This window comes from Ovis aries, chromosome 6 (assembly GCF_016772045.2).
Source record: "Ovis aries strain OAR_USU_Benz2616 breed Rambouillet chromosome 6, ARS-UI_Ramb_v3.0, whole genome shotgun sequence".
Classification (NCBI taxonomy): domain Eukaryota; kingdom Metazoa; phylum Chordata; class Mammalia; order Artiodactyla; family Bovidae; genus Ovis; species Ovis aries.
Genome location: NC_056059.1, coordinates 98,523,583 through 98,546,324, shown reverse-complemented (window position 1 = coordinate 98,546,324; position 22,742 = coordinate 98,523,583). Strand labels below are relative to the sequence as shown.

Below are 22,742 nucleotides of genomic sequence, written 5' to 3'. Positions count from 1 at the left end.
ATCAACCAGTTGGGCCCAGCTCAAACTGCCAACAACGCAACTGTGAGCTAAATAAATGACTCTCGTTTTAAGCCTCAAAGTTCTGGGGTGGTTTATTTCACAGCAAAACTTAATTGACACAGATGAGCAAAATCAAATCCACAGACTCATCATAATGAAGTTGCACAAAATTAAAGACAAAATCTTACAGCTAAGCACTAATATAATTTAGAAGAGAAATAATTTTCTAATGAGGTTAATCTGTAAGCATTTTAAATATCTGAACTTAGTGGTAAGTGGGAAACATGGGAGAAGAAGATACCCCAGGCAAAAAAAAAAAAAAAAGTCAGTATCTGAAAAGGCGTCCAGTTTGCTGAAATATAAAACCAAAAGGTAGGTGTGTTTCGAGTTAAGGGCATTGAGCCAAGCAGACAGACTGTATTCTGGCTTTGTCACTAGCTATGCGACCTTGGAGCAAAGGATTTCACCTGTTTTCTCATATGTAATGTAAATAATATCTGGGGCTTCCCTGGTGACTCAGATACTACAGAATCTGCCTGCAATGCAGGTGACCTGGGTTCAATTCCTCGGTCGGGAAGACCCTCCAGAGAAGGGGATGGCTACCCACTCTAGTATTCTTGCCTGGAAATTTCAAGGACAGAGGAGCGAGCCTGGCGGGCTACAGTCCATGGGCCACAAAGAGTCAGACACGACTGAGCAACTACCACCACCATCACCAATGTAAATAATATCATTTACTGTTTAAGATTAAAATGTAATTAAAGTTATGCTTGGCATATGGCAAACACTAGACTTTACAGAACACCTCTCTTTCAGATCACTGAAATTTGTATGTGGGAATAACAGAGAACCAGAGAATCTGCATTAGAAGGGGTCTTTGAGGCTATGTAATCTGCCTGTGGGGCATGTGTGTGTATAGTGTATGTAATGTGTGTGTATAGTGTATGTAATGTGTATAGTCTGTCATGGACAGAGGACTCTGGCGGGCTACAGTGCACAGGGTCGCAGAGAGTTGGACGTGACTGAGCGTATTTTTTGACAATCTATTCTACTGTATTATCAGAAAGCTCTGATCCAAAATCTCCCTCTGTGAGGCAGAAAAGTCTTATTTTCTTTTCTGCAAAACAACCTTTTTTATAGTCATGGCAACTAAAAGAGCCCCCATTCTCTTCTTTCTCCAGGTTAACAGTTTTCTTGTAAAATGCAATGTTTAGATTTCAAAGGCCTGATATCTTCCTCTGGGTACCCTCCATCCCACAGAACTGGGGGTGGGGTAGGCAGGGTCATATCTGTATAACATTGACTCAGCAAAGACCTTTAATCCATGACCTCAAACCTGCCCTCAGAGAAGTAACAATCTAGCTGGAAAAGCAGAGAAGTTAAAAGACAAAACAGTGACGCGCTATCCTAGAGGTAAACACAGGATGCCACTGGGCAGAGGGAGAGCAGATAACCGAGTCCTCGACGTGATAATGGTTGTTCCCAGAAGGCTTTATGGAAGAAGTAACATCTGAACTGAATTCTGAAGAGCCACACAGGTTTTAGCCAAGTGAATAAGCTAGCACAACAAATGCCCTCTCTCAAGGATTTCCTCTTATGAAACTTATATGAGATTATCAACACAATGCATACGTACAAAAGCAGCATATATAATCTCCAAAATTGCTTCCCACATGGCCGATTTTTTGTATCAATTTTAAACTGCAATATTATTTCACAGTTATGGGAAAGTATTTCTAATTGAAGTTTTGACAAGAAAAGCAGTGTAGTCTGGCGGGTTAAAAATTAGCTTTTTGGAGTACAGAAACCTGGTTTCAAATATAAACTCTACACCTTTCCAGCTATTCACTGAGTCAAGCAATATTTATTGAATAACTACTCATAGATATTCTGTAAATTGCTGGTAATTCAGCAATATTTCAAAAAGGAATTTATTCCATTATTTCTTAATATGGACTCCTCTGTTGCATGCATGCGTGCTAAGTCGGTTCAGTCGTGACCGACTCTGTGTGACCCCATGGACAGCAGCCCACCAAGTTCCTCTGCCCACAGAATTCTCCAGGCAAGAATACTGGAATGGGTTGCCATTTCCTTCTCCACCTTTGTTACTCCGCTCCTAATACAAACCCTAAAACCACTGGTATAAGAGTATTTCTCTCATAGAGCATGTAGCTGGCAGAACTGTTTTCTTGTGAAAATAAATATGACATATTCTTGCCCGGACAAGACCAGATATGTACCTACAGGCAAGGCCAAAACTTTCCTTAAGAAGCACTGGCTAGTAGTTATCAAGTACTTTATTCCATTTAACCTTCACAATAATCGGTGCACTAGACTCTTACAATAATAGCATCCAATTACTGCCTCCCCCTAACCCCGCCCCTCTGCAAGGTAACCTGGCCACTAGAGGTAGATTGCATTTCCTCTAGCCTTGAATCCAGCCTGGTCTTGGGACTTACTCTGACCAGTGCTTGAGACCAGATGTTGTGAGACTTCCAAGGGTAGCCTTAAGAGGACTTGCCAGCTTCTTCTTTCACCCCCTTGAAACCTTCCTAAGGCCCTGAATGAGTGACAGTGTGCAGAAAGAGAGACCCAGCCAACAGTGACATGTGTATGCAAGTCCATTTTAGCCCTACCAACCCCAGCTGAGCTGCCAGATGACTGCACTTGCATGACAAGACCAGCAAAACGATCTACTTGATCTAAAGCATATTGAGAAATTACACTTCTTTTACACCACTAAGTTTTTTATTTGTTACAGAGCAGTAAATAACTGACGCACCCAATAAGGCAGATACTATCGTTTATCTGCAATTCAGAGCTGAGGAAGTAAATGCTTAGCTTAAGTTTCAGAATTCTGCAAATACGTGAAAACTATATCTCTTCTGATAACTAACACACTTATCTTTTTTTTAACAAAACAAAAAGGAAAGCAAACATGGAAAAAAAAATGTGAGTTTTACTTTCATCCAAATCTATCAAAATTACATGCAAAAAGAATTGAGCAGTGAGACATATTCAATTTATTTCCAACCCAGGGATTAAGTCAATACGTACTTACCAGCTTCTTAATAATAATAAGGAGGACAATCCTGTGGCTCTAAGTGTCAGGTACTGTTCTAGGTGCATATACACACTCTATTTTGTCCTCAGACAGAATAATTATCTTATAATTATCCCATCTTCCTGAGAGGGAAATTGCCCCACAAAGTAGTTAAGCCCAATAGCACTGCTAAATTTCCCAATGATATACTGGATTACATTTACTAGCAGACAAAATACATTACAGCCTACATAAAACAAAGTCAATGTTTCAATGGCCAGGTTAAAACAGGTGTAGCCAGTTAAAATGGATCAACCTGATCTTAGCTGTCAAATGTAAATAGGATCAATTTGAGAAGCACACTTGAAACAGAATGCATGTTAATTACCAAAAAAAAATTTAGTGCTGTGAAATCTACAAAGAGGAAACAGACATCTATCTATCTCCCTGTCTATCTAGATGTAATTAACACTGTTGAATAACTGTCTGCAGGGCAGGCACAAATCACAAATTTAAGTTGGCGTGGACTTAACCCTTCTACATAAATTCCGACAAAATTTCTAATCATGTTTAAAATTCTGCAAACATCACTACTCTAGACATCCTGACCCACGTTGTGGTGACATTCCTCCATGCCCTCCTTCAGAGTTGGTGGCAGGGAGAGAGAGTACCCAAAACACAACCCACAGAAGATGGTTCAAGTAGTTCTGGACGTCATGATAGCGGCCATACCTGAGCAGCCCCCGTCAGCCTCAAGAAGCCATCTCCGCGGAAAACTCTAAACCAAGGTTCCAGAATACAAATGGCCCTCAGTCAAAGAGAAAAAACGGGCGCAGCAAAGGCAAACAGAGGCCAGAATTCGGTGTGAGAGGCCGGCCAGCGAAGGGAAGGGGCGCCAGGGTAGGTTTAGAAGGCCATGGGCGCAGTCGTCCCACAGACCGCGCTTCCAGAATCTTTAGAGAACGGAAAGGATGCCATCAAGGGCTGAAAAAGTTGACAGCCACTCCAGATCTATGGTCCTGAGCGCTCCCTGCACAAGGTCCCCTCCAGTTTTCTGCTGCTCCCAACATCTGCCTCCACGACCGACCTCAGGCCCGCCCCCTTCATCTTCAGGCCCGCTCCTAGCTTCACATCCGAAAGCCGCCGTCAATCCAAGGAGAACAAGTCTCTGGCTTGCCTCTCCACCTCCCAGGCTCCCGGGAAATACTCACTTGCCCGCCAGATCTTTATGAGAGCCGCTCGAATTCATGAGCTGGGCCAAATCCTGTCGCACGGCTGCCGCCATCTTTCTCCCAGCTCGGCGGAGGCTGCGGGGCCTCTCGCGGCCGAAAGAAACCGAGTGTAGTCCTCCAGAGTGCGGCTAGAGGGAACCCGAGATGCCACAGAGTAGCGCCTGTGTAGGCCAGACCGCCGAGCCTGCGTTAGGTCCGCCCCCAAGGTTGATTGACGCGAAGCTCCACTCCTCAAATCCTAGGCCCGCCCGGGCTTCTCTTACAGGCTCGGGCTCACGCGCTCCCACTTCGGATTGGCGGATGAACTCCAAGGGACTGTGTCGCTTGTGCAACCCCAGTAAGTGCCCGATTCGCAAAACTTCGGGGTTTTCGTCAAGTTCCGTATCTCATATATGTAGTTTACCATCCCTTGTTCTTTAAGGCTGCACTTAAACTACCCGTGGTAAAGAACGAGGTTTTTTGTTTGTTTGTTTACAATTCACTACAGACCGGTACTTTTGTAAAGTACAATAAAAAATGTCCCCATTCCGTTCCTACTCTGCGTCTGTATATAGATTGATCATACATCTCAGTTTATCCAGGACAGTGCCATTTTCCATCTGTCGTCCTGGAGTAATTGTTAATAACATGCCCTTTCACTCTGGAAACTGTTCCATTTAGATGACAAATTATATTATAGCCTTACTTTGATACGTAATTGTATTTATGTATTTATATAGGAGTGCAAATTTCTGCAGCCTTGCCTACAAAGGATGTTAAACTTGAATTTCTGCCATTTTATATGTGAAAAAGAACATGTTCCTTATTTGGGGAAGGGGAAAGAAAAGTCCAGAACAAAGAAATCCTTTGAGAAAGTACTGTGGCAATTTGTTGTCGTTGTTCCGTCTCTCAGTCGTGTCCAAAACTTTGTGACCCCATGGACTGCAGCAAGCCAGGCTTTCCTGTCCTTCACTATCAGTTCAGATGTCCCTCCATAGTTAAAAACTTAGTGAGATCTCCATGCCTGGTAACTCTGAGTCTGGATATTTAGTTTCCTTTTGCCTAGGACAAAGGAAAGGATGGTTTTGGAGCGTCAACCAGCAGTCTCCACTACCGTTTGTCCCTCTGATCATAATACAGTATCTGTGTGTATCCTTCCTACAGTAGGATACTCAACCCTAAAGAAGAGAGTTCAAGTTCCCACTCAGTTTCTGTATCAGCTTAAAATCCAGGATGTCTGATAATGTACAACCCTCTCCAAAAGTTTGGATGTAATTGTTCATGGTCCAGACACATATACACTATAGAAGAAATTATCAGCCTCAGGCCCAAACATGTAATACAAAACAATAGAGGAGCAAGGACAGAAGCAATAGGATAACTACAGTTCCAGAAAAGTAAGAGTGTGAAACACAGTAGTTACTTGTCCACAGCAATGGTAGAATCCTGCCCAGGAATTATGAACACCCACTACCGTTGTTATATCTGCATGGTGGTGAGACACCATGGTTAGTACTGCATTTTGAGAGGATAATTGCATTGTTCATTGTATTTGGTGGATCCCAGCTTTGCCTTCTCGGAGAAGGCAATGGCACCCCACTCCAGTACTCTTGCCTGGCAAATCCACTGGACGGAGGAGCCTGGTAGGCAACAGTCCACGAGCAGTCTCTAAGAGTCGGACACGACTGAGCAACTTCACTTTCACTTTTCACTTTCATGCATTGGAGAAGGAAATGGCAACCCACTCCGGTGTTCTTGCCTGGAGAATCCCAGGGACGGGGGAGCCTGGTGGGCTGCCGTCTATGGGGTCGCACAGAGTTGGACACGACTGAAGCAACTTAGCAGCAGCAGCAGCTTTGCCTTCTAAATACAAGTTAACTGGATGTTGGAGGGTATTCCCTCTCTGCTGCTGCTGCTGCTAAATTACTTCAGTCGTGTCCTACTCTGTGTGACCCCAGAGATGGCAGCCCACCAGGCTCCCCCATCCCTGGGATTCTCCAGGCAAGAACACTGGAGTGGGTTGCCATTTCCTTCTCCAATGCATGAAAGTGAAAAGTGAAAGTGAAGTCGCTCAGTCGTGTCCGACTCCCAGTGACCCCATGGACTGCAGCCCACCAGGCTCCTCCGTCCAAGGGATTTGCCAGGCAAGAGTACTGAAGTGGGTTGCCATTGCCTTCTCCATTCCCTCTCTAGAGGAACGCTTTAGGACTTGAACAGTTGAGGGCATTTGTAGTCCCGGTTTTTCAGTGGGATTTTTTTTAACATAACTTTATTGAATATTCAGTAAACTCTGCTTCCTTTACAGACAGTTTCAGGTGCCAATAAACATACTCAAAGTCGTTTTTGAAGTGAGGTGTTAATTGCTCAGTCATGTCCAGCTCTTTGCGATCCCATGGACTGTAGCCCACGGGGCTCCTCTGTCCATGGTATTCTCTAGGCAAGAATACTAGAGTGGGTTGCCATTTCCTCCTCCACGGGATCTTCCCGACTCAGGGACTGAACCCAGGTCTCTTGCATGGTAGGCAAATTCTTTAATGTCTGAGCCACCAAGGGAGCTCCTAAAGGTTTTTTTTAGAAGTAGTCATTAAATCTGCCCTATATCCTGACTTCCATATGCAACCCATTCTTAACATCTTAATGATGATATCCTTGAAATCATCTGAAAGAATAAGCTTAAGTGAGAAGAGAACTCTGTTAATAGTTTGATTTTTGCTTCAGTGTATCTTTCCTTTCTGTTGTTTTTTGTTTATGTGTGTTTGCCAAAAAAAAAATCACATTGGGCTCTGAGAAATCTCTAAGCCAAGTTTTCTCTCCTGTAATTTAGGGTTACACAAGTCGTCAACTTTTTCAACTTAGTGAAGCTCCAGAATTTCCAGACATTCTGTTCTCTATCTACCCTGACTTCAAACTTTACATGTAGTACCTTATGCCTGCTTGCTCAGTTACCCCTGACTCTTTGCGGCCCCATGGGCTGTAGCTCTCCAGGCTCCTCCTTGCCCTGGAATTTTCCAGGCAAGAAATACTGGAGTGGGGTTTCATTTACTACTCTAGGGGATCTTTCTAACCCAGTGATTGAACTTGAATCTCTTGTGTCTCTGGAACTGGCAGGCAGATTCTTTCCCACTAGCGCCACCTGGGAAACTCTTGTAATACCTTGCTGAAAAATAAAAGCAGCAGCCACATACATAAAGTAGCTCTTTTCAAAATATCTCCACTAGACCTACAAGCTAGTGAGGGAGGTTCTCTGCCTTTCTAGTTATTGTAGGCAACAGTTTTACTAAAACTTTTTGATGTGACAAAGCCTCCCTTTCCAGACTATTACGCATGCTCAACTATTACGCTCAACTATTACGCATGTAGTATTCTAAGAGAATACGACATAGTTTTAGGTTTGGTTATAGCAGTGAGAAAAACAATTGGGTGGCAATGAGAATTTTTCCCTCCCTTATTTCAGTTGCTTAACAAGAAACTAGCTGGGCATCTCTGAGTTATGGGAAGTGCACAAATCTTAGTTCTTTTAATTAGGTCAAACCTTGGGTCCCAGTCCCAACTTAACTGAGTCAAAACTGTCATGTTGACAAAATTCCTCTAGTAATCGTTGCACATTAAATTTGAGTAGCACTGCTTTAGCAGATGTCACTACTAGTAGAGCTCTTCTCACTAAACCCTTATTTAATAAGGCCATTTCCTTGGTCAGACATCTCCTGTTTTCACATAATCAGCTCTTAGTAGATGGTCTCTTCCTCCTTACAGTTTCCCTACAGATATGCAAAGAAGGCTATCCTAGGGTCCTTTTCCTGGCACATCTTCCACTCTGCGTCTTGTGTGCCCAGCTCAAATATGCCTTGCTGTAGAAGTAATAATAATAATTTTAAAAAAAGAATAGGTGAGTGCATATGTTCTGCTGTTTTCTGAGCACTAGTTCCTACTCTGAATCTGTTCCATATGTTCTTGATGCTATTATCAATATTGTTCTAGAGTTATCTTGTGTTTCCCAGACTACTCCCTGAATCAGCCATTTCTCCAAGAAGGCCTTGTTCCTTTAAAAAAAAAAAAATCTTTAAAAAATTTTATTTTTATTTTTTTTAACACCAAAAACATTTTGTATTGGGGTATGGCAGACTAATAATGTTGTGATAGTTTCAGGTGAACACCCTTTTATGTTTGAAAATAAATTTTCTTAGATATAATCAACCTTGGCTCACTTTTCTTTAGACTGTTAAGTGTGATACTCTATTTTCCTGGGGAATAAAGCATTGCTGAAAAATGCCTCATGAGAGTCTAATTTTCTTTTCTTGTAAATGACTTACATTTTTTTTTTTACCTAGATTTCCCCCAATTTATTTTCTTCTCACATTAAGTAGTTTTACTAGACTATGTGTTGTTTTTTGTCATTCTGGGTCATTCTCAGGTACACAGTGTGCTCTTTTAATACCTAGTTTCAATTTTTTTTCAACATCATTTTCTTTCATTATAATTTCTTGTACTTGCTGTATTCCCTTGGTTTCTTTCTTCAGAAACTACTATATCTATATGTTAAATCTGAAGATCTACCTATCTTTAATACTATCTACCTTTCTTCAAAATCTTTTTATTCTTATTTTAAAAAATTTCCTCCTTTTCACTCTCTCTGTCTCTTAAGGCATTATTTGTTATTTTAATTTACTCCTGGTTTCCTCCTAGTTTAGTCTTCATTTCAAAAATTATATTTTTATTTCTAATTCTTTCCCAAGTTCCACCATTCATTCTGGGTGTTTCTAATTTTATGGTGTTACCCCAGTATGTCCTCTGTTGTTTTTTTTTTTCAATTTCACTCATGAAAAAAGTGTATGAAGGCTTAAAAAAATATAGCATCTTCTTTTCAGTTTGACTACTGATTACCTTCCCCAACATGAGTTTGAGCAAGCTCTGGGAGTTGGTAAAGGACAGGGAAGCCTGATGTGTTGAAGTCCATGGGGTCACAAAGAGTTGGACACAGCTGAGCGACTGAACTGAAATACCTTCCCTCTTCTGACATTCACTATCAAACACTTTTTCTTCAGTAATATATGAGAATGTGTTTTCATGTTTCCTTCCTTTTAGACATGTTAGTACCCCCATTGCCTCTTTGTGGCAGTGGTTTAGTTACTCAGTCATATCCGACTCTTATGACCCCATGGACTGTAGTCTACCAGGCTCCTCTGTCCATGGGTTTCTCCAGGCAAGAATACTGAAGTGGGTTGCTATGGCCTCCTCCAGGGGATCTTCCTGACCCAGAGATCAAACTCAAGTCTCATGCATTGCAGGCAGATTCTTAACTGGCTGAGCCACCATGGAAGCCCTCATTGCCTCTTTATTACACCTCAAGAAGTGGGACTCTTAAAATTTTATTTCTACCCTCTTCAGTCCTAGTGGAAACCTTCAGATCATAGAGTATTTATTTCTGCCCCTTCCACTTCATTACATTCCTAGGTTTCACTGAGAAAAGTTGGTACTTTTATTCTATTCCACCAAATATTTTGTTTTCCTTTGCACTGTTTCTTCTATTCAAGGAATCCTTAATTTACCACGTGTGTTATAATCCCCAGTTACATTGTCATTATTCACTTGAACTACTATATAAATTTGAAGTGAATTACTCACCAAATTTCCTCTCTCTTCGTCTTCCTTGTCTTGTTATGAGGTCTCTGTTCCCGATTGTTTCGTTGTTTGGTAGTGTTTACTCTGAAGTGGTCCCCCAGATATGGTGCCTGGGTAACAAACTTGTGAATCTGTACACATTCATAAATATCTATCATCCTGACGTTTAAATGGAATTTGAGCTGAGTTGCTGTCCTTTTCCCTCAGTGATCTGTAAATGGTATTCCACACAGTCTTCTAGCTTCCAGGATTTCAGGTAAGACCAGTGCAGTGGCGGATATGTAGGAGACGTAAGAGATGTGGGTTCAGTCCCCAGGGCGGGAAGATCCCCTGCAGGAGGGCACAGCAACGCACTCCAGTATTCTTGCCAGGAGAGTCTCATGGACAGAGGAGGCTGGTGGGCTACAGTCCATGGGGTTGCAAAGAGTCAGACACGACTGAGCATGCATGCGTGCTCCAATGCAGTGGTTTCGCTCTCTCTCTATCCTGCTCCCTCTCTTTTTCTTTCTCCTTCCTTTACTCCCTCCCTCCTCCATTCTCTATCTTCCCTTTTTTTCTCTTTCTTTATTCTCTTTGAGAGACTAAATAGGCAAACAGGCAGTGGCAAGACCATATATTAAAATAAAACTCTTGACCCACAGTCTACAGCATCTGGACCAAGAAATCAATTCACCATCTGCATCAACCATTACAGGATCCGAACAGCAGCTCCTATAGCCTTCAGTTCCAAATAGTCACCACTTGATCAATAACTACCAGACTCCCGAATTTTTGCTCCCAGTTGTAACTTCAGTTCAATCCAGTCGCTCAGTAGTGTCCGACTCTTTGCGACCCCATGGACTGCAGCACACCACGCCTCTCTGTTCATCACCAACTCCCAGAGCTTGCTCAAGCTCATGTCCATGGAGTCGGTGATGCCATCTAACCAACTCACCCTCTGTCATCCCCGTCTCCTGCTGCCTTCAGTCTTTCCTAGGATCAGAGTCTTTTCCAATGAGTCAGTTCTTCGCAAAAGGTGGCCAAGGTATTGGAACCTCAGCTATAACTTAAGACCAACCAAGGAAAACTAAATATGCACCCCCTAACGATTCACATGATACCTCCCTTCAAGTTAGGCTGCTGGCAGCCTCCTCATGTCCACAGCCTCTTGTCAGGGCACACCTGAATTCCCTTTTTTCCACTGTAAAGATGCCTGCCTTTGACTCAGACACAAGTGATGGTGACCACCTCCTTGCTATAGAAAGCTCTGAATAAATAGCTTTTGCTTATTGTCATTTGATTGCTCCCTGTCTGTTTCCACACTTTCTTCCTCCGTTTTCTTCCCAGTACCTTGTCTCCCTCTCCCCCACCCCTTATCCTCCTCATTGTTCTTCTTTCTTTTTTCATCTTTTTGTAGGAAACTTGTTCTTTCCACCCGGAAGCTTTTAAAATCTTTTCTTAACAGGAATTTCCCTCAAATGTGCTTGGGTGTGTCTTTTCCCACTGATCTTAGTTTAAACTCAGCAACCTCTTTTATCTGTAAATGCAAATCTGTCTTTAGGTGAGGGAAATTTTCTAGTATCATCTGTTTAATATTACCTCTCTTTTTTTTTAAATCATTTTCTTTCTTTTCTTCTGAAACTGCAACTAGTCAAAAATGACAGATCTCTTGGGTATCTCTTCAAAGTGATTTGCCTTTTTCATTGTAATTTCTCTCCTTATATTTTTGTTTTGTTTTGAGTTCTCTCTTCCACTTTTTTGGCCACTTAGCAAGATTCAGTTTTCCTTCAATATATCTTCAATGTTATATTTTAAAAATCATGATTTTCATGTGGATAGTTGTATAAAAATGTTATAACTGCTTTATTTATAATGGTGCCAAGGACAGAAATGGTATGGACCTAACAAAAGCAGAAGATGTTAAGAAGATGTGGCAAGAATGCACAGAAGAACTATACAAAAAGATCTTCATGACCCAGGTAACCACAATGGTGTGATTACTCACCTAGAGCCAGACATCCTGGAATGTGAAGTCAAGTGGGCCTTAGGAAGCATCACTACAAACAAAGCTAGTGGAGGTGATGGAGTTCCAACTGAGTTATTTCAGATCCTAAAAGATGATGCTGTGAAAGTGTTGCACTCAATATGCCAGCAAATTTGGAGAACTCAGCAGTGACCACAGGACTGGAAAAGATCAGTTTTCATTTCAATCTTACAGAAAGGCAAAAACAAAGAATGTTGAAACTACCTCACAATTGCACTCATCACACATGCTAGCAAAGTAATGCTGAAAATTTTCCAAGCTAGGCTTCAACAGTATGTGAACCAAGAAATTCCAGATGTTCAAGCTGGATTTAGAAAAGGCAGAGGAACCAGAGATAAAATGGCCAACATCCATTGGATCATAGAAAAAGCAAGAGAGTTCCAGAAAAACATCTGCTTCATTGACTACTCTAAGCCTTTGACTGTGTGGATCACAACAAACTGTGGCAAATTCTTCAAGAGATGGGAATTTCTTATCTGCCTTACCTACCTACCTCCTATGAAACCTGTATGCAGGTCAAGAAGCAACAATTAGAACTGGACATGGAACAATGGACGGATTCCAAATTGGGAAAGGAGTACATCAAGGCTGTATATTGTCACCCTGCTTATTTAACTTATATGCAGAGAACATCATGCAAAATGCCAGGCTGGATGAAGCACAAGCTGGAATCAAGATTGCCAGGAGAAATATCAGTAACTTCAGATAGGCAGATGACACCACACTTATGGCAGAAAGTGAAGACGAACTCAAGAATCTCTTGATGAAAGTGAAAGAGGAGAGTGAAAAGGTTGGCTTAAAGCTCAACATTCAGAAAATGAAGATCATGGCTTCTGGTCCTATCACTTCATGGGAAATAGATGGGGAAACAGTGGAAACAGTAGCTGACTTTATTTTGGGGGGCTCCAAAATCACTGCAGATGGTGATTACAGCCATGAAATTAAAAGATGCTTACTCTTTGGAAGGAAAGTTATGACCAACCTAGACAGCATATTAAAAAGCAGAGACATTACTTTGCCAGCAAAGGTCTGTCTAGTCAAGTCTATGGTTTCCCCAGTAGTCATGTATGGATGTGAGAGTTGGACTATAAAGAAAGCTGAGCATCAAAGAATTGATGCTTTTGAACTGTGGTGTTGGAGAAGCCGCTTGAGAGTCCCTGGGACTGCAAGGAGATCAAACCAGTCAATCCTGAATATTCACTGGAGGGACTGATGCTGAAGCTGAAGCTGCAATACTTTTGCCACCTGATGTGAAGAGCTAACTCATTAGAAAAGACCCTGATGCTGGGAAAGATTGAAGGCAGGAGGAGAGGGGGATGACAGAGGATGAGATGGTTGGATGGCATCACTGACTCAATGGACATGAGTTGGAGCAAACTCTGGGAGTTGGTAATGGACAGGGAAGCCTGGCGTGCTGCAGTCCATGGGGTCAAAAAGTCCACATGACTGAGGGACTGAACAATGACAACAGGTGAAAACAAAAAACATATCATCAAGAAAGTGGGTAAACAAAGTGTGGTATATTCATTCAATACAATACTACTCAGCATTGAAAAGGAAAAACTACAGATATATGCAACAACATAAATGAATATCAGAAACAATATGCTGAGTGAAAGAAGCCAGACAGTAAAAAAAAAAAAAATGCATGTAATATGGTTCCATCTATATGAAGTTCTGAATTAGGAAGAGCTAATCTATGATAATAGAGAATCAGAAACTGCTTAAAAAGAAGAAAGTGGAGAAGGGTAGGAATTTACTGGGAGATAACAAGAGGTGTAAGTGATGGAAATGTTCCATATGTTGGTAGGTGTGTGGGTTACATGAAGTATATGGATTTATCAAGTTTTATCAGACTGTACACTTAAGATCTGTGCATTTCACTAAGTGTTAAACCTTAATGTTAAAAGGGAACAAAATCATGCTTTTTGTTCCATAATCTTGTGTGTATGTATTGAATTTAGCCTTCTTGGGTGCTTTTTTGAGTTTTATGTGTTTTTATGTTTATGGTTTAAGTTGTCTTAAGTTGTCTTCTGCCTTCTCTCGTGGTTTCAAAGGCTATGCTCTTAGAACCTTTGAGGAAGAGACGTTCTAACACAACTGTGTGGCTTCCCCAAAGGTCCTCTGATACAGATCCTCTAAACAATAGTGCCAGGGTAGGTTTTATCGTTCCACCGTGAGGTCCATAGATGTTCACAGGCTACACTCTCTTTATTATCCAGTTGTTCCAATCTTCTTTGCTTTCTGTCTCTATACTCACTGTAACCTGAGGCTTCATTTGTGCCACCTAACGCCTGCCATGTCTGTCTGCTGGTTCCCCTGTGTTTCAAGCGGAGTCATATCGTTGAAAGTGGGTGAAAGAGATGTGCTAGCCTGATTGTTTTTTGTAAACCACCCAGTATGCAGAACTGTGTGCTTTGTATTATGTAATCACTCAAAAAATACCTGTTGAGTAGAGAACACAGCTGGACACAGACTTCCCTGGTGGCCCAGTGGTTAAGACTTTGTCTTCCAATGCAAAGGGTGTGGGTTCGATCCCTGGTTGGGGAGGTAAGATCCCACATGCGTGGTGGCCAAAAATACAAAACATAAAACAGAAACAATATTGTAACAAATTCAATAAAGACTTTTAAAATGGTCCACGTCAAAAAATCTTTTCAAAAAGAACATAGTTGGATAAATAGGAGACCCAGAGAATCCCAGCATCATAGAATGTGCTAGTGTTTCAATCGAAGTCTCCCTTCTCTGGGGGCATTACAAACAAGGCGTAGACAACTCCAAAGCTGAGTAGGAACTCATGTTGGGAAGGTGAAGAGGATGATCCGAATCTGCCAGCAACCAGAAGCAGATATTCAACATGTGTTGTAAAGCAAGAGGTCTGTGGGCTACCAAGACAAATAGGAAGGGGTGGGTTGAGAGAGTAAGCAGAAGGATTGTCCTTGGAAAAACTGTGTAAGCTTTGTGGTCCAACAATAGAGACCCTCAGACCCCCTTAATAAAGTAACACCTGGAGGACTTCCAGCTTCTGTTTAGCTGGAGAGAGCTGGAAAAAACATTGCTCCCTCCATACAACAGTAATCTAGGTAACCTAAAGAATCGTAGATTTTATTAAGCCACTCAAAGAGCTGAGGACATAGAGCAACTCATGACCTGAAATCTCGGGAAAGATAGGTGCCTCTAAATGCAGAGGGGATGCAGGCACCGTGTCACCTGTGGGAGAGTGTGGGCAAGAAGATGGGGCAGCCATACAGAGAGGAAGGTAGAATTCTGCTGAATGTTTAAATACATTGCTAATGACTAAGTGCAGACTAGGGCTTCCTAGATGGCATTAGTGGTAGAGAACCTGCCTGCCAATGCAGGAAACATAAGAGGTGTGGGTTTGATCCCTGGTTAAGGAAGACCCCCTGGAGTAGGAAATGACAACCCACTCCAGTATTCTTGCCTGGAAAATCTCATTGACAAAGGAGCCTGGAGGGCTACAGTCCATGGGGTTGCAAAGAGTTGGACACGATGAAGCAACTCAGCACGCAGAGACAAGTGCAGGTTGGCATGCCTGTAGAACCCCGTGGGAACCACAATCATATAAAGAGTTCATATCCACTCACAGGCTCTTCTCCAGGGACCACTGAGCAGCCAAGACAAAGATTGGGGGCAGAGTGGAAGGTAAGGGAAAGACTTCTGTGTCCTTCAGGCCTAGCGGAGAGGCGTGGCTGCCATTGCAGGAAAAGCAGGGAGAAACCCAGACCCTCCTCCTGAAAGGAACAAAGACTTAAACTGATGGGAGAAGGCAGCAAACCCGGTTGTTCTCCAGGGGACAGGTAAAGCCCTACTGCAGCTGGAAAAATGGGAAAAATGAAACAAACAAAAAATCCCCAAAGCGTAATCCCCAAAGCAAAACTTCTAATCCTGAAGAGTGGCCTGGAAACTGTCTAATGCTCAAGAAAGGGTCAGGATCCCCAAGACCCAGAGACACAGAGCCTGCCTGAGAATGAACCTGGAACAGGACCACAGAGAAACTGTCTTCCTTCCCCATCACCACAAGCAGTCTAGTAAGCACCAAATAGCAAGCAGGTTACTGCTGGAAAAAGTGCATGACCTTAGAGGGACTCCTCTGAGTGGTAAAAGCACAGAAAGCCTAAAGGCTGAAAGTGGAACAGTAACACTGATGGGAAAAAAAAAAACAAAAAACCTTTAGAAAAGCAGCCCCAACTCTAAGCAGAAAATAACTTTAGAGGAATTTGAAAATGATGATGCACTGAAGGTAACCATAGCAACACTAAAACCCAAGCCCAGCTCAACTCCTGACTAGAATAACTCAAACTCTTACACTAACAGCTTAGCAGAAAAAGATGTGTGCTCATTTCCAGGCATATATAATATTTACCTCCATCTCTCCAGTTCACAGCTTCCCTGGTGGCTCAATGGTAAAGAATGTGCCTGCCAATGCAGGAGATGTGGGTTTGATCCCTGGGTTGGGGAACATCCCCTGGAGTAGGAAATGAAAATACACTCTAGTATTCTTGCCTGCAAAATTCTGTGGAGAGAGGAGCCCGGCGGGCTTCAGTCCGTGGGAGCACAGACAGTCAGACACAACTGCACGACTAAGCGCAGCACAGAAGGGTCACAAATTACGCGATTCAGAAGACAATGGAGTGATATGTTGGAGTGATAAAAGGGAAGGTGCCTGGACCTTACATTTTAATGGTTTTCCCTTCAGCTGTACCTTTTCTTTGGGGATAGTTCAATAAACACTATCATTCTAAGAAAACAGAAATGAAAACCCACTGCTACCCCATAACATCCTCACACCCATCTACGCATTGACTTTTCCTTTAATTTACCCCAGCAGCGGTGGATGATGGAACCATTCAGTAATGGTTTCTAAGATTTAACTCAGGGCTTGGGGAGAGCAGAGGAAATTACACGTGTGTGACGTGGCAATCCTAACACTGGTACTGTGCTCAGGGAAGGTAGGCCTGTCTTCATTTCCTAAGGCAGGTCATGGTCGGTCTGGGCAGGAGCCTGCAAGCGCTTTCTGTTAAGGGTCAAATTGTATTTTAGATATTGTGAGTCACATTGTCGTCTTTGCTGCTGCTTCTTCGTCTTTGGCTTCCTTTCCCCTTTTTCCCTTCTTCTTCCATTTACAAGTGTAAAAACAGAGAAACATTCTTAGCTTGTGGGCCATTGAAAAAAGGCCAAATGTGCCCTGTGAGACAATTTAATTTGCCAACCCTGCTCTAGGCCATTTACTGTAACTCCATTTCCTTTTGATAGTGAATGGTTTAAGATGACATATGCAGTCCAGGTCTGGCCAGTGCATCGTGATGGGAAGTCTTCCAGGGAACAAGTTGAACCTTGCAAATAAAAAGTGGTGCAGGGGAAGAAATCTCTCTCCCCTGTGGTTAATATTTGTGTGTTGTGTGTGTTATGTCTGTGTATGGTACTAGGTGATAGCCACTGGAAGGCAAACCTGTGAATTAAAACCTTGAGAACTGTGGTATGGCAAGGAGGAATGAGCCAGGAAGTTTAAGGATATCTTTTCTTTACTGAATTATCCCAGAGAAGTCTGCTGCTGCTGCTGCTAAGTCGCTTCAGTTGTGTCCAACTCTGTGCGACCCCATAGACAGCAGCCCATGAGGCTCCCCCGTCCCTGGGTTTCTCCAGGCAAGAACACTGGAGTGGGTTGCCATTTCCTTCTCCAATGCATGAAAGTGAAAAGTGAAAGTGAAGACGCTCAGTTGTATCCAACTCTCAGCGACCCCATGGACCCCAGCCTACCAGGCTCCTCCGTCCATGGGATTTTCCAGGCAAAAGTACTGGAGTGGGGTGCCATTGCCTTCTCCGAAGAGAAGTCCGTTTCTCTGCTATTTATTTTATTAGCTGTGCAGACAGTTCATGGTGGTCCAATGGTTGGGACTCCAGACTCCCAATGCAGGGGCCTGGGTTTCATCCCTGATCTGGAAGCTGGGTCCCACATGCCGCAACTAAAGACCCCTAGTAACTATGACACAGTACAGCCAGATAAATAAATAATACATAGGGGTAACCCATAAGGACCTGCATATAGCACTGGGAACTCTGCTCAATGTTATGTGGCACCTTGGACGCAAGGGGAATTTGGGGGAGAATGGATACATGCATATATAGGGCTGAGTCCTTTTGCTGTCTATCTGAAACTATCACAACATTGTTAATTGGCTATATGCCAATACAAAATTAAAAGTTAAAAAAAAATGAATGAAATATATAAGCTACTTTTCCTTGGGCTTTCTGTGGCTTGCGACTCAAAGCAGAGTAGTTACTATAGTCAGTAAGTTACAACTATGTAGCAGATAGCTTTGTGGGTAGCTTTGTGAGTTCACAGGCTCCAGGCCAGGGCAGGTCTAGAAGTTTTACAGAGGAAGAACAAAGAATAACAGTTTCACTGGAATAAGGAGGTTGATTCTGTGTAAGCACTGCAATTTACAAAAGATGGAAGGGTCATTTGTCTTCGTCAAAGAAAGGGGGTGTTTTCATGAAGATTATAAAGTGTGAAGTGCTCTGACCTCCTCCCATGCTACACCTGTTTAGGCTGATGTACACTGCATCTTCGCATTTACCTCTGCCGGTTGGAATCCACGCTCCCAATTCGTCATTTCCTCTTTGTATTAGAATTTGTAATACATCCATACCCTTTGCAGTACCTCTCACTAGAGTACAAAGAAATATATACCCTCCATCTCATTGATGTTGGGCTTGGTTGTAAGACTTGTTTTGGCCAATCGAACGTAAGCAGAAGTGACTGTGTGCCCGTTGATTAAAGGGGAGTGTTAGTTGCTCAAGTCGTGTCTGACTCTGTGTGACCCCATGGATTGTAGACCCCGCCGGGCTCCTTTGTCCGTGAAATTCTCCAGGCAAGAATACTGGAGTGGGTAACCATTCCCTTCTCCAGGGGATGGTCCCAAGCCAGGGATCTCCTGAATTGCAGCCAGATTCTTTACCATCTGAGCCACCAAGTTAAAGCAGAGGGGTAACCTTTAAAAGGATACCATGTTTCCATTCTATTTTGTTGTGTTCCTGTGATCCATTAGGAGAAGAGTGTGCCCTAGGTAGCTAATACCCTATTAGCTTGGGCCCAGAATTAAAATATATGGAACAGATGGAAGCCCAACCAAAAGCCTAGGTTCCCACCTGGCCTATGTGAGACCAGCGATCTAGGCTAAACCAGGAGACAAATAAATGCTTGTGATTATAAGCCATGAGCAATTTTAAGATATTTTATAATTACAATGAAAAGCAAAGCCTTCCCTGGGTTGTTCTGAAAGTGAAAGTCGCTCAGTCATGTCTGTCTCTTTGCAACCCCATGGACTAGATAATCCATGGACTTCTCCAGGCCAGAATACTGGAGTGGGTAGCCATTCCCTTCTCCAGGGGATCTTCCCAATGCAGGGATCAAACCCAGGTCTCCCTCACTGCAGATAGGTTCTTTACCACCTGAGCCACAATTCTAGTGGTTAAGAATTCCCCTGCCAATGCAGGGAACATCAGTTTGGTCCCTGGTCCGAGAAGATTCCACACGCTGAGGGGCAACTAAGCCCGTGCTCCACAACTAGAGAGGTCACTGCAGTGAGAAGCCACACATCTCAACTAAAGAGAAGCCCCCACTTGCCACAACTAGAGAAAAGCTCATGCACAGCAACAAAGACCCAGTGCAGCCAAAAATAAATAAATAAACATTAAATACTTAAAGAAGTCAACTAAAAAAAGCCTCAGTTTTTAGTCTTTCTGGAGGCAGACATTTTCTTTTCCCAACTAGATGGAAAGGGGAAATATTCCTTCAAACTCATTAAAGACTCTGTGAATGTATGTTAATTGCTCAGTCATGTCCGATCTATGCAACCCCATGGACTGTAGCCTGCCAGTCTCCTTTGTCCTTGGGGTTTCCCAGGCAAGAATACTGGAGCGGGTTGCCATTCCCTTCTCCAGGGCATCTTCCCGACCCGGGGTCTGCTGCATTGCAGGCAGATTCTTTACCATTTGAGCCACCAGGGAAGCCTGGAACTCTGTGTCCAAGTCTGAATAAACAAGGCTGAGAAGAAGCACTTCCCTCTCTCTGTGTGAACCCTTCTTTCAAGTTCCCATATCCTGTCTCAAGAAGTGCCTCCCAGGATGGCTGATATTAGCAATATCTGCTTCCTCCAAGGGAAAACCCCATTCCTAACCACAGGGATGGTTATAACCTGAACAGGGCAACAACCTCAGAACATAATAGAGGAGCCCCTACTTCTATCCTTTGTAGTAGAAAAACAAAAATGACTAATATGGAGGCAAAGGAATCATAAAGCCAGAGGAGATGTAAATGAACTTTACTTGATATCAACAGATGATTTTAGTGGTTGGTTTTGTTTTTTAGGTGGTTTGACATTATTAATCACATCCTGCACCATAAGTGAAAAAACCTGGCATGTGTTCAAAGTGATACTGATCTGCACCCGTGAGTCTGAGTTGCTTCAGTCATGTCCAACTCTTTGCGACCCCTATGGACTGTAACCCACCAGACTCCTCTGTCCATGGGATTCTCCAGGCAAGAATACTGGAATGGGTTGTCATGTGCTCCTCCAGGGAATCTTTCTGATCCAGGGATCGAACCTACAGCTCCTATGACTCCTGCATTGCAGGCGGATTCTTTACTGCTGAGCTACCAGGGAATCCCTGATACTGATCTGCTGCTGCTGCCACTAAGTCGCTTCAGTCGTGTCCGACTCTGTGCGACCCCATAGACGGCCGCCCACCAGGCTCCCCTGTCCGTGGGATTCTCCAGGCAAGAACACTGGAGTGGGTTGCCATTGCCTTCTCTGATACTGATCTACATTCCCTTATTCCAAACCGTTGGGTAGCGATGTGTTTTGGAATTGAGGATATTTTGAATTTTAGAAAGCAAGTGCACAAATTTTAAGAACTGTCTTTTTTTTTTTTTCCTTTTAACACCAACTTTAATGGATAATTTACACATGTGTTATAATAAAACACATCCATTGTAAGTATACTCAATGAGTTTAGGCCATGGTATATGCCCTTATACAACCAAGACCACAATTAAGGTCAAACACATTTCCATCACCTCAGGAAGTTTCTTCCAAACTCTTTAGCCTTTATCAAATTCCATAATCAAACACATTCGTATTTCTGCACTGACACATAGGTATATTCACACGAGATGTTCTAGAGAACATTAATACCTTATTGTCATATTGCTCTTTCTATTAAATGAGTTTGCCATAAGCTTCCAGAAACTTTTCAGTTTTCCAAACATTTTGGATTTTAAAATTGTTGATAAGGGGTTTGTGTATCTATTATAAAAAGTTATGTGATAATGAAAAAGAAATAAAAGTGATAATTACACCTATATAGATTTACACACGATGGTTGCTTTATAGAGACATCCTTGATTTATGAAAATGGACCCAAGAGCAAAAAACTTCTAAATAATCTTTTGGAAATGAATATATATTAAGAAAATTTTATTAACTTGTGTGTACTTTGTATCTAGCAGTATATCTGGCACATAATAGGTGTCCAGTAATACATTTTGGTTTTTTTCATCTAAGCAACTCATACCTCTACACCATCCTTTAATTTTTTTTGTTTTAATATCTTCCTGAGAAAAAATCTCTTAGTTTTTTTCCTGTTACTTTTTGCCTGTCACTTCCTGTAAAGCTGTTCTGTCTAGTGCTGTAGTCATCAGCCATGTGTGGCTATTTATTAAATTAATGACAATGAAATGAAATGAAAATTCACACTAGCCATGTTTCCTTTGCATGCAGCCACAGGTGACAAGTGGCTACTATCAGATGGTGTGGATACAGAACAGTTCTGCCGTGGCAGAAAGTTCCACAGGATAGAGTGCTCCCTCCTCTGTTCACCACTTCATTCTCACTGCCTTGCTGAGTGTTTGGCATTTGGTAGATGATCAACAAATACTTGCTAAATAAATGCTTTTAGTCCATCTGGAAAAGTCCTGAGGCAAATATAAACAAAATTTCCCTTTTGTTCGAACAGTGGTTCTTAGGGGCTAAGAATGCTCTCCTTGAAAAAAGTAAAAAGTTAGATTTATTTTAGGCTGTATTGTAGCTTTGGTTATTACTAGTTTTTCAGTCATGGTGCTCACCACATGCCAGGTACTGGTACATGTGCTTTACACATAATACCTTATTAATCTTCGTGACAACCTTGTGATGATACTTTTATTTCCAATTTATAGATAAGGAAGCGGAGGTGCAAGAGGAAAGTAACTTGCTTAGGTTCACACAGCAACTAAGTAGCAGGGCCAGAATTTGTACCCAGTCAGTCTGTCTCCAGAGCCCATGCAATTAACCACAACACTGAGCTCTTTGTGATTATTTTTTAATAAGGACCATTTTGTCTCTTTTTTCCACTACTTAAACCTCTCTATGTAATGTTCTTATTTATTGCATTTAGCTATGATGCCCTGAAAAATATTAAATAACTGTTATAACCCGCCTTTTTACTCTAACCTATGATATTCCTGTTGTTTTCTGATGATAATCTTGATCCAATTAAGGAACTGTGCTTCTATTTCTAGTTTGCTGAGCATTTTTAAAATTCAGAAATGGCTGTTGAGGGCATTCCCTGGTGCTTCAGTGATTGTGGCTCTTCCCTTCCACTGAAGAATGCCTGGGTTCTACCCCTGATTGGGAAATTAGGATCCTGCAGGCCACACAGCAAGGCCAAAAAAAAAAAAAAAAAAAGCTCTAATATTGACTGTGGTGATGGCAGCATAACTTTGTGAATAAACTAAAAACAACTGAATTACACACTTAAAAAAAGAGAAACGAATGTCGAATGT

General features: G+C 42.3%; 2 protein-coding genes across 7 annotated transcripts in view; one reads left to right on the top strand and one right to left on the bottom strand.

Annotated features, from left to right (window-relative positions):
- COPS4 (COP9 signalosome subunit 4) overlaps nt 1-4,352 on the bottom strand; it is a 38,416-nt gene extending 34,064 nt beyond the window's left edge. For both annotated transcript variants that reach the window (XM_004009957.5, XM_004009958.5), the window contains exon 1: nt 4,255-4,352. In XM_004009957.5, coding sequence (XP_004010006.1) covers nt 4,255-4,328 — 74 coding nt within the window. In that variant the 5' untranslated portion in view covers nt 4,329-4,352. The remainder of the gene's footprint in view (nt 1-4,254) is intronic.
- Nucleotides 4,353-4,565: 213 nt separating this feature from the next.
- Nucleotides 4,566-22,742, top strand: part of LIN54 (lin-54 DREAM MuvB core complex component) — an 83,750-nt gene continuing 65,573 nt past the window's right edge. For all 5 annotated transcript variants that reach the window (XM_060417362.1, XM_060417358.1, XM_060417351.1 and 2 more), the window contains exon 1: nt 4,566-4,612. In XM_060417362.1, coding sequence (XP_060273345.1) covers nt 4,576-4,612 — 37 coding nt within the window. In that variant the 5' untranslated portion in view covers nt 4,566-4,575. The remainder of the gene's footprint in view (nt 4,613-22,742) is intronic.